General features: G+C 33.7%; 1 protein-coding gene across 1 annotated transcript; it reads left to right on the forward strand.

Annotated features, from left to right (window-relative positions):
• Window positions 1–1,153: 1,153 nt before the first annotated feature.
• LOC106058541 (uncharacterized) lies at window positions 1,154–14,028 on the forward strand. The gene is made up of 5 exons (XM_056044249.1): window positions 1,154–1,291; window positions 6,523–6,551; window positions 7,648–7,725; window positions 9,533–9,662; window positions 10,716–14,028. Exons 1-5 carry the CDS (start codon window positions 1,220–1,222, stop codon window positions 10,860–10,862), a joined length of 456 nt encoding a protein of 151 aa, XP_055900224.1. The 5' UTR covers window positions 1,154–1,219; the 3' UTR covers window positions 10,863–14,028.
• Window positions 14,029–14,054: the final 26 nt, after the last annotated feature.

A 14,054-nucleotide genomic window follows, 5' to 3' on the forward strand; every position in this document is an offset into this window, starting at 1 on the left:
AAAATCATTCACTAAATTCCGACCCCCCCCCCAAAGGGGGGATTTCATTTCGGGGGGGGGTACCCCCCCCACACCTGGTTACGCCCATGAGGCCTATAAATTATATTTTGATTCAACTAATTTTGTTCACAAACTATCATTTCTCCATAAAGGTAGGCCCACTTCCCCCAATCAAAGGGTTTAGGTGGGAAGGGCAGTTAAGGTTTTCACCCCCCCCCCCAATCGGCCAACAGCTGTGATTTCTAGAAATAAATTGCCCCCCCCCCACTCGAAAGTTTATGAAGGGGGGCGGGATTGATGCCTTTGCCAACTCCAAACCCCACCAAATTGGCCAACATACTAGAAAGGGGGGGGGGCGAAATAATCTAAAAATAGGTTGAAATATAAATAATTAGTATATATTATTAACATAATTAATAAATTCTTATACAAATTGTGTGAATTCTATACTAAAATTCATCGTTGTCCAAGTGGGGGGGGGGGGGGGCGACCGCCACCTACCGCCCCCCCTCCCCCTGGATCCACCAGTGGGTACGCCAGAAGGTCTTCGTCTTCCTTCATGCCTTGGAAGTTCTTGTCTAGCCTGTCCAAGACTCTCTTATATATGTCGCACCTCAACTGCCTGACCTGCCACTGCACCTGCCTCTGGCGCAGACTTATCTCTTTAAGCCTTGCCAGTTTCAGTTCCTCTTCTCTCTTGAGTGCCTAGACCTCCCAGCATCTCTCTCTTTCCACATCTCGTGCTCCTCACGCTTGGCCTGCTCCTCGCGTTCATGTTTAGCAGCCTCATCTGTCTTCGCCTCTCTTCTCAATCTCTCTTCCTCTGCCTTCGCCTCCTTCCTCAATCTCTCCTCCTCTGCCATCGCTTTTTTCCTCAATCTCTCTTCACGCTCAAGTTTAGCCGTACGTCTCTCGTTCAAACTCCCTCTTACGCCAAACTCCTCTTTCTTACTAATCACTCATTCTCATAATAGGGATATGCAATGGTTAAAAGCTTGTACGTTTTATTGCAATTAAAAATATAGAATCTATTATAGAGCTAAGTCAGTAGTTAACAAATCATTTTGTTTCATTCGAGATAATTTTGTTGGCAACACTATCTAATCGATATTTCATATCTGTGATCCAATCGTTCAATTTCAGGAACCTTAACTCGCTAGTCAATCTAAATAAACGGTGACAGCACTATCGTGCAGCTGATAGGGCAAAGGTTACGAAAATGGCTACCCAAACAGATTGGATATGTGTTCTCCTATCTCGAGCTACGTTATTATTATTTTTTGTAGATTCGGTATGTTTTTGTTTATCAAGTCTTTTCTGTTACATAGTAGCTGTCATGTAGATGTAGTCTAGATTTCGGATTTCCAGTCAGAAGACATCTGACATGTTACATTACTGAAATGTCCTTTAGTCTTTTCTTTGTCTGTGTCACTAGTCACTAGCGCGTAGCGGAAATTACCGAAAAATTAATAACAATTAGTTTAGACTTAGACCTACTTAGTAATTATTAAACAAATTTAGTTACAGAATATTATTAGAGTCTAGATCTAGTTACAATTACAATTTAATTTAGATAGATCTAGATTGAGACTAGATCTATAAGCATTATGATTTAGAATCTAGACTACAATAATTGACAATAATCAATAATAATTATATTAAATAATATATAGAATCTAATGTAGAATTATAATACTATTTATAATTTAAGTATTTTATAGATCTAATAATAAAATATAATGTTGACATTTTATTTTTAGATCTATTATGATATTATCATCTATCTTAAATCTTAAAATTAAAAGATCTTGACATTCTTGATCATCTAGATTCTAGTCTCTACATTTACTAGATTTTGCTGTCGAATGATTACCGATTTTAGATTCTAGTCTAGAGTCTAGATCTATCTAGAATTCTAGATAGTCCCAATTATTCTAGATGTACTATTAGATGTTAGTATGATGTAGTGAATCTAGTGTAATTCTTAATTTTCTGGAGTCTAAGTCTAAGAGACTAAAACTAATAAAACTTTAAGACTCAAGACTTTATCTTTATCTTATAACAGCTATTCAAAAGACTCAATAGTCCAGCTTTTATATTAGAAACAGGTTCAATGACTAATTACGATTATCTGCCTGAAAAAAGTTATATATAAATTATAAAATGTTTGTTATTAGATCTAGTGATTGTAGATGATGTCAAAGCTTTCATTGTGAACTCAGCAAAGAATGGTCTGATAGAAGAAAATCTGAATTCTTTCAAAATGTTATAAATATTTCCATTGTCTTGATACCCCTATAGCCTATAGGGAAGCAGATCTGAAAGTAAAGAGAAGCTGTCGGCAAGATAAACAGGACTGGATTGAGCAGAAGGGACAAGAGGCACAAGCAGCTGCAAGCAGAAATGACACAAAAACCCTCCATCATATTGTCCAAGATCTCACTGGAGCAAAGAGTGGACATGGGGCACCAATAAAAGACAAGCAAGGCAAAACTTTGTTAACGAAAGAAGAACAGGATGCAAGATGGGTAGAGCACTTTAAAGAGACCCTTAACCAACTGTCGCCAGACCTAACTTACATATTCAAGGACCCCTCTCCAGACAATGATCTCAAGGTCAAGACAGACCCAATAACTGCTGAGGAGGTTACCATGGCCATAGCAGTGCTAAAGAATAACAAAGCACCAGGACTAGACATGAAATCAGCAGAAATGCTAAAATATGGGGGACAGTGCATTGTTAACAGAATGACTGATCTCTTAAATCTCTGTTGGCGAACTTCAAAAGTCCCAGAGGACTGGCAAAAGGGAGTGATTGTAAAGCTTCCAAAAAAGGGCAACTTGGCAGACTGCAACAACTGGAGGGGCATTACTCTCCTCTCTGTCCCAGGCAAAGTATTCAGCACTGTTTTGTTGAGACGGCTTCAACAGTCTGTAGATGAAAGGCTCAGAGAAGAACAAGCAGGTTTCCGAAGAGGCAGATCATGTACAGAGCAGATTTTCGTTTTACGAAATATTGTAGAACAAAGTCTTGAGTACCAACAACGGCTAACGAACAGTTTTGTGGACTTCAAAAAAGCGTTTGATAGTGTCCACCGAGAATCACTATGGAAAATAGTTAGAGAATACGGTATCCCAGAAAAATTCGTCCAGATCCTACGACACCTTTACAGTCAGTCTAGTTGCTGCATTAAAACAGAAGAGGGAACAACAGAGTTTTTTACAATCGAGACAGGTGTGAGACAGGGGTGCATCTTATCTCCCTTCCTTTTCCTCCTAGCCATCGACTACATAATGAGGAGAGCAATGAACCAGACTGCCTTTGGTATTCCATGGCATGAACAACTCTGATTGACGGACTTGGACTTTGCTGATGATGTTGCACTACTCGGGGCTACAAATAAATGCATTCAAGAAATGACGGAGAGCCTAGACAGAGAGGCACCCAAAATTGGCCTCCGCATAAACTTGGATAAGACTAAAATTATGCGAGTGGGATATAAGGCAAAGGGTGTCCCCGTCAGACTTGGCGAGTCAAAGCTTGATGAGCTGGACAAGTTCACGTACCTTGGCAGCATCATAACAAATGATGGAGATGGTTACCATGATGTAGCATGCCGAATAGGAAAGGCAGGGAGCATTTTCCAAAGGCTGCAGCCTATTTGGACTAGCCAAGCCATTGGACTCGAGACAAAAATACACCTTCTCAACACAATCGTCATTCCAACTGCTACATATGCATGTGAGACGTGGAAGTCATCTGTCAAAATTGAGAAAAGACTAAATGTGGCTCAACAGAGATGGCTGAGATGGATTTTGGGAGTCAGTTACACAGACCGGATCTCAAACAAGGAAATCCTATGCCGAACTGGGAGTCTGAGGTTGTGACTGAGCGTCGCATGAGGTTTGCGGGACATGTTCTACGTCAAAATGAATTACGCACACCAAGAGATGCGATATCATGGAAGCCAAAACGAGGAAAGCACATACAGGGACGTCCTCGTATTATCTGGCGACACAACTTCATGGAGGACCCCAGAACAGTGGACACCAGGTGGGAGGAGGCTTCAGACATTGCCAGTGACAGATCATTATGGAGACAGCTTGCCGCCCAATGCGCCGAACGGCGCAGGAGGACCTAAGTCTAAGTCTAAGTAAGTCTGGATATCTTGTAAAGAAATTGCCTAAAACAAAACTACTTTTATAGAATTAGATGTCACTGATCCAGCTTAGCAAACCATTATACAAAAACAAAGGTTTAGATAATAGTGAACAAATAGATAGGTTTAGATAATAGTGAACAAATAGATAGGTTTAGATAATAGTGAACAAATAGATGCTATCTTACTAGATTTTTCCAAGGCTTTTGACAAAGTTCACCACCATAGTTTGCTTAAAAAATTAAAATGTTTCGGCATTAATGGTCCATTGCATCAGTGGATTAAAGATTTTCTGATAGGGAGAGAACAAACTGTAATAATAAATAGCTCTAAATCAACACCGATAACAGTAAACTCAGGTGTACCTCAAGGAACTGTCTTAGGTCCACTACTTTTCTTAATTTACATAAATGATTTACCAAATTGCATTACCCCAGGAACAAAAGTCAGATTATTTGCAGACGATTGCATAATGTACAGAACTATAAAAACAACACAAGACACAGATATTTTACAAAGAGAATTAGATGAAATGGGAATCAAATTGGAGCATGTCTTTCCATCAAGAAAAATGTCAGTTGTTAAGAGTAACAAAAAAACTAAAACAAATTAATTCCTCTTATCTTATTCATGGCAAACCAGTAACACAGACTAAAAACATAAAATACCTAGGTGTTATAATAAATGAAAAACTGTCATGGAATCCACATATTGATGAAACTATAAAAAAATCAAACAAAGCATTAGGATTTATTAAAAGAAATTTCTATAAATCAAATAATAACATAAAACTAAAATGTTATTTAACCTTGGTTAGGCCAATAATAGAATATGCATCCTCCGTTTGGGACCCATCAACTCAAGATAACATTAAGAAACTGGAAGAGACACAAAATAGAGCAGTGAGATTCATAACAAATGAATATTCACATTTGACTAGAGTAACACCCTTTGTAAAATCACTAAATTTAGAAAGCCTTCAGGACAGAAGACTCAAAAGTAAAGTAGCAATTATACATAAAACACTGAACCATAATCTTCAAATACAAAAACAAAATTTAATAAAATACTCTGCAAGACACAAAGATAAAGGCACATTTCTTGTCCCATATGCTAGGACAAATTTGTACAAATACTCCCTCTTCCCTAGTGCTATTAGAGCATGGAATGGGTTGCCTGAGCTAGCCAGGAAAACCAGTGACTTGGTGGAATGTAAGTCATTGGTTAATATGCATGACGCGTAGGACGTAATCATCTTCTTTTTTGAAGTAACGTCTGTATTATATAAGATAAGAAGATAAGATAACCATTAAATCTGGTTTAAGTCTAATTTCACTTGTAACCAAAATTCCCATTCTTCTGAAAGAATTTTCTGTTGCCGCTATTAGAGAATGTGGGATGTATACACTAGATCATAAAATCATTGCAAAGTGTTAGTAATGGCATCTTTCTAACATATTCTAGAAAAGTCTATGACAAAGACTAAAAGTGTAAATATTTTGACAAATGTAGAAAATTTATATAACTTTATGCTGTGTTAACTTTAGGATTGCTGCATTTCATGTATGTTACGTGCTTGAATGATTTTTAGTCTTTCCTAAGTTTATTTCTTTATATTTAGGAAAATACACATTTGCCCCTCAAAATTCACATTTCCAGTTCTGGGAATACACATTTCCATTTTGGCATGTAGGCATCTCTGGGGTGGATATGCTTGGACTATCAGATGGTTATCTTTAGATTATGACATGTGCTAGACTCGAGAGGGGTTGGATTTTAACCATAAGTTTTGAGTTTGTGAAGATAGGAAATAATGACATAATTACTAATTAGCCGTAGAGATTTTGGTTACCACACGTTATAGGAAGAAATGAACAATGTAAGGTCTAATTTGTTTTTGACCAGCTGAGCTCTGTAGTGGATGGTTATCAGGGATATCTTTTTGAAGTCATTAGTCACAAGATTTAATCTACCATCACAAATAAACTGTTAAATTCATGATGTTATTCAGGTTTTTACAGCTCTATTTCTTTCTTTTTTTTCTTTGTCCTAAAGATTTGCAGAGTTGTTTTTTTTTAATAAAAAATTAAGAGCAACATTTCTTGACATACATCTACTGTATTAAAACATAGTTATGTACATGACTCTCCTTTCTAACCATGTCAATTGGGTGGATGCTTTACAGTCTTGACTGAATACATTTCTCCTGAAATGAAGTTCTTACAGATTGGCCTCTATGGTCTTTAGTAGTGGCTATTTTCAAAATGGATGTTTAAATGTATTAATTTTATTATAAATAAACCAATTGCTAAGTATATTCAGGTAAAGCTATGATCGTCTCTTGTATTTTTTCTTTTTTGCAGGTTTATTCTTATTACTGTGATAATGACAAGTAAGTATTTGTTTAGCAATACCTTGTATAGAATGTACTGTCTTCTTCTTTGAGTATAAACTATTAGCAATCCTAATGAGAGTTCATAGTTTTATCATTTATTAAATTGTATTCATTAGTAAACTAATTGGATTTTTTATAATGATTCATAACTAGATCAGCTAAGAAATGTAAATTTCAGATTACAATAAAAGAAAGTGTCACTTGCACTTTACCTTTGAGAGCTTAACATTAGTACACATGTGTATATATATTCTAAATCCACAATCAAGTTACACAGATAGTTTATAATATCTGTTAATAAATGATGATCAACTTTAATTTATCAATGAGTGACACAGTTTAAAAAAAAATAAGGTGAAGAAAAAGTAAAATAAAAAATGTAGCTTAGGTATAGTATGCTATTGAGAAGTTTTGCATAATGTTCAGTATTATGCTATTTACCGTATCTCATATTACCATCCAACCAAATCTGGCTTCGGCTGGTTATCAAAAAATGCAATCCAGTGCACCCATAATATATATAACTGAAGAGCTGAAGAATCGTGTAAATCGTACGTTCCTTCAAAAAATAAGATTTCACATCCTACACTTTGTACGGTCCTTTTTATATAGGACTATGTGTGGGGGTTGCAGGAGGGGCCTTTGTAGAGGGTGTAATAAGGATATTTTTTTTCTGTATTAGCTATACCAAATGTATAAGGGATGGCTATAGATAAGGAATTGATCTCGAGTTTAGAATTGAAATGATGATGAACCAAAGTAATTTCATTGTATATATATAATATACATATTCGGAAGACTAAATTGTAATAAAGGCTGTCTCTATGGGACTGTTACATTGGAGGAGGAAAAAGTAGAGAAGTTTGTATGAATCTGTGTTCTTGTTTTTTTCTTTCTTCTTCATTCTGTATAATCTAATAATGCTAAGAACATCAAAAATATATCATCTAGTATTTATATAATGCTTCTGTTAAGTATTGAAAAATCAAAACAGCAGTAATAACTGGTTAACTTTGTCAATAGAATTTACTTAATATGTTAAATTCATTTAAGCTGCATTGAGCTAAATATGTGGTTCATTTAAATCTGACAGGTGTACAGAGGAAGAGTACTGCTGTGGGGACAATATGTGCTGTCCATCTTACAAAGTCTGGGATCTGTGGTATTTTTGGTAGGGAGACTTATTTTATAGTAAATAGCCAGTCTATGAACCACTTAAACTATAACTCATAGTTAGGCATAATGTCTGTAATTTCAAATTGTTTTCCTTTGACTCCAATGTGTCAATATTTTTAAAATTTATAAACCTTAAATGTTGCTTACTCCACAATCTTATGTCACTAATGAAAAGTTTGTTAAACATTTAATAGCTAGAATTCCAGTGGTCTGTGTAAAAATAAACTAATTGGTCAAATAAACTATCTTTGATTTTGAAACCTAACTTACTTGATGGTATTTGTGAATTTCAGTCTCTCTATAGAGTTATAAATAACTAAATAAATAATAAATATATATATATATATATATATATATCTACTTTATAAAGTAGAATGTGAGGCGTATGTATGTATGTGTGTATGTATGTTACGAATAGAAATCAAAAACGCTTGACCAATCTTGATAAAACTTGGCAGAAATGTTCCTTGGGTACTAACTTAGACCATAGTGTATGTATTGTAGCCTTAAAACAAACTTAAGACCCTCAAAAAAAAAGTTGACAGACTCTATTAAAGCTATAGTATTATATGGATCTAGGCTTTGTTTACAATGTTGACATGAGAAAAGATCGAAAGGATTTAGAATTTAGATCTAGATCTAATTTTAAGAACTACACTTTGCACATATAGTTTTTTACTTTGACACATGGAAATACAAAATATAGTCTATTGATTTCATTATTTAATAAAATTAACCTTCAAATTTGTGTTTCAAAAGCATTTTTACATAAATTCGTTCCATATATCTGCGAATTCAGAACGCCCTGACTTACTTATAATACCATTCATTTAACAAATTGGGTAAACCCGTTTTAATTGTACTTTATATCCTATTCATCTATCGCTCCTTTCGTTTTTAATAGATATAAATGTATCAGCTTCGGATACACCCATTTTCGCAAAACTAACATTATTTTCGTAGCGAAAGAGAAAAACGTGAAAGGATCATTAGATAAGTTTAACATACATCTAAATCCAATCCATTAGATGAGTAAACACAAACTAAGACCCGCAGGCTGCGGGTAATGTCAGGCTAGTATATATATATACACACAGTCTAAAGGAATTTTGTTGACATTTACCTTGGAGAAATGGTGAAAAGAAAGTAGGTTAAAAAATAGGAATTGTTAATGTAGCTCTAACATATTTTATTAGCAGTAAAACAGAATAAGAAATAGACCTCTGTCTGTGCCATTTTACGTCTCGAGAGACGATCTTTTCCCTTTGCAACTTCTTGTGTGACTAAAGAGGTCAATCCTTAATACACAGCTACGGTCACAGGTTGGGCATATGTAATCACCAGGCGTAGTTGCATTTTCACCCTTCTTTCTGCTGCTATTGTGTATGGCATCTGCAATCTGAGACCCTTCCTTTATGCTCTCTCTCCATGTGGATCTATCCAGTGCCACTTTTTCCTAGCTGCTAGTGTCAAATTTGAAGAACTTCATATCATGTTTGCATACATCCGTATACCATAAAAGTGGGCAACCAGTGGCTCTCCTACCTTCTGTTAGATCGCCATACAGAATAAGAAATAGACCTAATTATTTAATATTTGTGTAACAGTATATTTTAGTGTACTTGTTTTTAAAAATTTAATTTTGTAAATGTAATTGATGTAACCAAGATGTTCTGCATTTTGATTCAATCAAAACTTTAAAAATTTTTTACGTATACAAAGCTAGAAATCAGATTTGATAACTTGTATAAATTAATGAGCCTGGTAACTATGCTAAATAATTCACTTTTATAAACTTTCAGGTGTGGTGTACTTTTCTTCATGTTCCTTCTGTCCCTGTGTGCCTGCCTCTGGAGAAACAGATTTTTGACAAACGGACCTGTCATCATAAGTAGTTACAGTTATACTCCCTTACAGGAAGTAGACTCAATAGTAAGTACACTGTTAGGCACAGTTTGATTTGCAGCTAGAAAAAGGGGAAAAATATATCCAACTCATGATCACAACCAGCTTGGTGCATAAGCGGCAAGCTCTCTCCACAGAGATCGGTCATAGATGACGAGTCTTTTTCCCTGCTGGTGCTTAGGTCTTCTAAGAAGGTTTGATGCCATTTTTTATGTGGCCAACCTTGTTTTTTGCCCAAAGATCCCAAAATTAAAATTCCCAGTCTTCACCAGGATTAAAACCCAGGCCCCCCATTTTGGAAGCCAAATGCTTTACTTCTCAGCCACCATGCCTCAATTAGGATATGTCCCTAAAATCTCAAATGACGTTCTGTCACCTTTTCACTCAGAGGATGAGTGCTTGTGTGGGAAAGGACTCTTTTTTTTCAGCGTTTATGACTTCCATGTCACACTGACTTTTCTTCAGCTTCTTAATTCAACATTTAAGCTGCCTGGTCATATGGTTTGCGCTCTGGGCTGTTGTTCAGATTTATCGATGGTCCTCGGTTCAAACCCTGCTTGCTCCCATCCCCCTGTCATCCTGCGAGAGATTTGAACTAGGAAGTAAATTATCTTCAACTCTGAAGGAATATCCGAAACATGTTGAACATTTTACAAACATTTTAAGTATTTCATAAGCTCTATGTTGATTTTTGTTTTTATATAATGTCTTCTAAAGCTAATTTCACGCCATTGAAATTTACTCCCCCCAAAAAAAGAGTTTAGATAGTTCTTACTAATGGAAGGAAGTATCATATTGTACTTTTTTGACATGTCAGCTTTAAAAAACATATGGGTCAAAATCGCAAATAGAAAAAATCGTTTTTGGTAAATTTGTCTGCTGCAGTTTCGATCATGACAATATCTTAGTTGTTCTAGACCCAAGGCAAGCAATAACAGGTTAAATTTTCCTTTTTTTTTTGTCCACCACAAGTGGAAGAATTAGTAATGAGAAAGTGAAGGCTTTTGTATATATGTATATGTATAGAGATAGTTTCACTGTTATAGATATACTAACTTATGATCTTTTATTCGCTCACAGGGCTCACTGAGCAGATATCATCCCAGTAATCAGTTGTACACGGCACCTTTGGGAACACCTCCACCATACAACCAAATATCTGCTGGCAATGTCAAGAACTGTAGTCCTCTACCCACGTATGCACAAGTAGTAGGAGTCAGCCACTGATACCAATTGTTGCCCATGTTTAGTAGTTTTCTCTTCTGTTTCTCATATGATAGATAAATAAAGTGCTTGTAAACAGTCTATATTTGTAGCATTATTATATTTGTAAACTTTTAAATGACAACAAAGATAGTTAACTCTGGTCACAAAACATTGATACTAAAATTTCAACCTTTTTGTTGAAACAAAAAATGTTGATTGTCTAATTTTAATTTGGACGTTATATAAATTGTTATTTTTTCTTCCTTTTATGTTTGAAATTAATTTTTTTTCTTGAAAGAGAAAAAAGCATCTAAAGTATATAATATTATTGCTTAAAATCTAAACAGTTTATTGATTAACTTTTTTATAAATATTTTCAGCTTTTAGGAAATTTTGATTTTTTTTTTTGTTTTTTGTCATTTTCTGGTGGCTTTAAAGATTTATTTTGCTGAGACCATCACATCTAAAGTTAAATAATGGCTTTGACAAATTTATGTTTGCATAAATATGCCTACAAATTATTTTCAAATCCTGGCCACTTATTTTCTATTAGTAAAAGCTCCATAACAGTGAGTTTACAAATTGGCCTGATTGCATTTCTCATGTTAGTTTTATTATTATTGATAGGCTGCTAAACGGGCTTTAACATTCATTTATAGCCATGGTTTGAACTTGAGTTTATTGTCAGTAAACTAGTCACAGAGTACTCTCAAAGCCTTATAATTATATTTTCCCTGCCCTATAAAACTGTTTGCCTTCATAGGCAATTGTAGAATTTGAGAAATTATTCATATTTCAGCACCTTATACAAAAATATCATCTGAATGAGAAATTGTTTTATAATATATAAGAACTTGAGAAATAATCCATGTTTCAGTATCTTATACAAAGATGTTTGCAAAAGAGCTTCCAGCTCAGCAGCAAAAAATCTGGCTAGATGAAGAAGAAAATACAGGGATGTCATTTGGAGAGAAAAAAAAAAGATTTAATAATATGCTAAACAGCTTGTTTATGCCTCACCCTTTTCTCCATCAAAAACTGCAATGACGTCCTTGTTCTTCTTGGCTATTAATTTCAATAGCTATTACTTACAAATGTATCATTTTTCTATCAAAATTAATTACATTTTAAAATGTATACCATGATGCTTGCTGTTTGTCCTTGTGAAATTCATTTCGAAGCTTGTTTATTGTTATAGAAGCACATATCGATATTTGTTGTTATTTACATAGCCCAATATTACTAGTAACTATTATTTCTATTCAAGTAATCCTAGATGGTAATCATTAGATGTACTACTGTATTGCTGGAATAATTTCTTCTATTTCAGAATGTTTAATTGCTTGTTATCTATTGTTGATTCATTTCACCAAATTAATATAGTTAATGTTATAATTATAAAGCATTTAAGTTTTTTTTCTTTTGTTTTTCAACCAGACTTTTTACATTTTATTTCTATTGCTATATTAATGTTTTATTTTTGGATATTTGTTTTTATGTTCATATTTCTGAAATATCAAAATTATAATCATTTTAAAAGTTTTTTTGTTTTTTTTTTAATTAAAAAATTTATACTTTTGAAAATTAAGATTTTAGACCATTGATACAACTGATAATGTGAATAAGCTAATTTTTAAAAAAAAGGGAATTGTATGTCAATCGTTTACTCTGGTTGGTGAAAAAAATTACCTTCATATTATTAAAAATGTATCAATCATGTATAATTTGCATAGATTTTAATGAGAATAAATGATAAATTTTACATATCGTTAATTAGTAACTCCTGCATGAATAATAAAGAAATACTGTAGCATGTTTGAATCATATTAATATACATATATATAGATAGTGAGCATTGAATGGCATTTGTTGTTTGTTTAAAAAGTTGTTTTTTTTTAATTATATGTTGAATAATCTTAACTGTATTCTCATTAAATTTTTGAAAATCTTCTAAATAGCCTCACTTTACTCCATTTGCATCTTACAACTTATTTCTTGTTTTGTTTGAATTACTAATGCTAATTGTTATAGAAATTGAATTATGCTACGACTACTTTTTCCATGACAAATTTTAAAAAATTGTGCTTTTTACTTCTTACTCTGTCAAATCTCTATCATTCCAAATAACAGTGATACTTACAATTATATTGTTAAATTTGTGTACATCAGAATTGTTTCTTTTCTTTTATATAGATTGTTAGTTTTAGGGTAATCTGGATACAACATGGCAGTTGTTCTCTGATGCTTTTTTTTTAAAAATATTTTTATTGATGTGACATGAAATAGATGTAGTGCAGATATGTGTAAAACCAACTCTGAATCTTTAAAAAAGTTGGGCAGACTGTGAGCTTAAAATTGTTCAAAGATAATCTGGTGGCTTACTTTGCTTTTTGATGTTTTACATGTTTCGGATGTTCCTTCGTAGTTGAAGATAATTTACTTCCTAGTCCGAACCTCTCGCAGATGACGGGGGATGACAGCTGGCAGGGCAAGAACCCAGGACCATCCGAACAACAGTCCAGCGTGAATATCGCACGACCAGGCAGTAGTTTTATAATTTAAAATATTTTTCTTGTGCAGATGCTTAAATCTAAATTGTTTCTTAAAATGTAATGTTAGAGAGAAAAAAAAAAAGGAAACTGTAAAATGCTTTTTTTTTTTGCTAATGTCAATGTGATGATCAAAACCTGCAATAGCCTCTCTAAATTGCACTGCACAAACGTTGACTTGCTACATGTGTTCACAATGTTGTGACTAACTTCATGATCACATTACTATATTTGAATACATGCTTTCTTTTTGAAATGCAAGATTTTATACAGCATTTATAGAGTAATTTAATATTAGCACCAGAACAGCATTTGAGCTCATTTTTTTTTTACTTTTCTTAACTATATCTAATTAAAGTTTTTTAGTTTTAGCTTATGAATTCTTGGTTTATGAAAATAAGGACTTAAATGGTTTAGTGTTACACAATTTCAATAAATTTCAAGAGTGTACGCTGTTACGTAATATTAAGCAAAGCTAATAGAAATATTTTCTCATTCAAATGGTTTTGACTATGCTTTTTTATGTCAGGACTCAATCACATTGAAAAATATTTTGTTACTATTGTAAATAATTTGATATAACTTTGAATGTATGTATACATTTAATGCATTTTGTTACCCCACTCCGTCCTTAAAAAGACTTTTGGTATTTGGAGGTAATTTA

The sequence above is a fragment of the Biomphalaria glabrata genome, chromosome 1 (genome assembly GCF_947242115.1).
Source record: "Biomphalaria glabrata chromosome 1, xgBioGlab47.1, whole genome shotgun sequence".
In the NCBI taxonomy this organism is placed as follows: domain Eukaryota; kingdom Metazoa; phylum Mollusca; class Gastropoda; family Planorbidae; genus Biomphalaria; species Biomphalaria glabrata.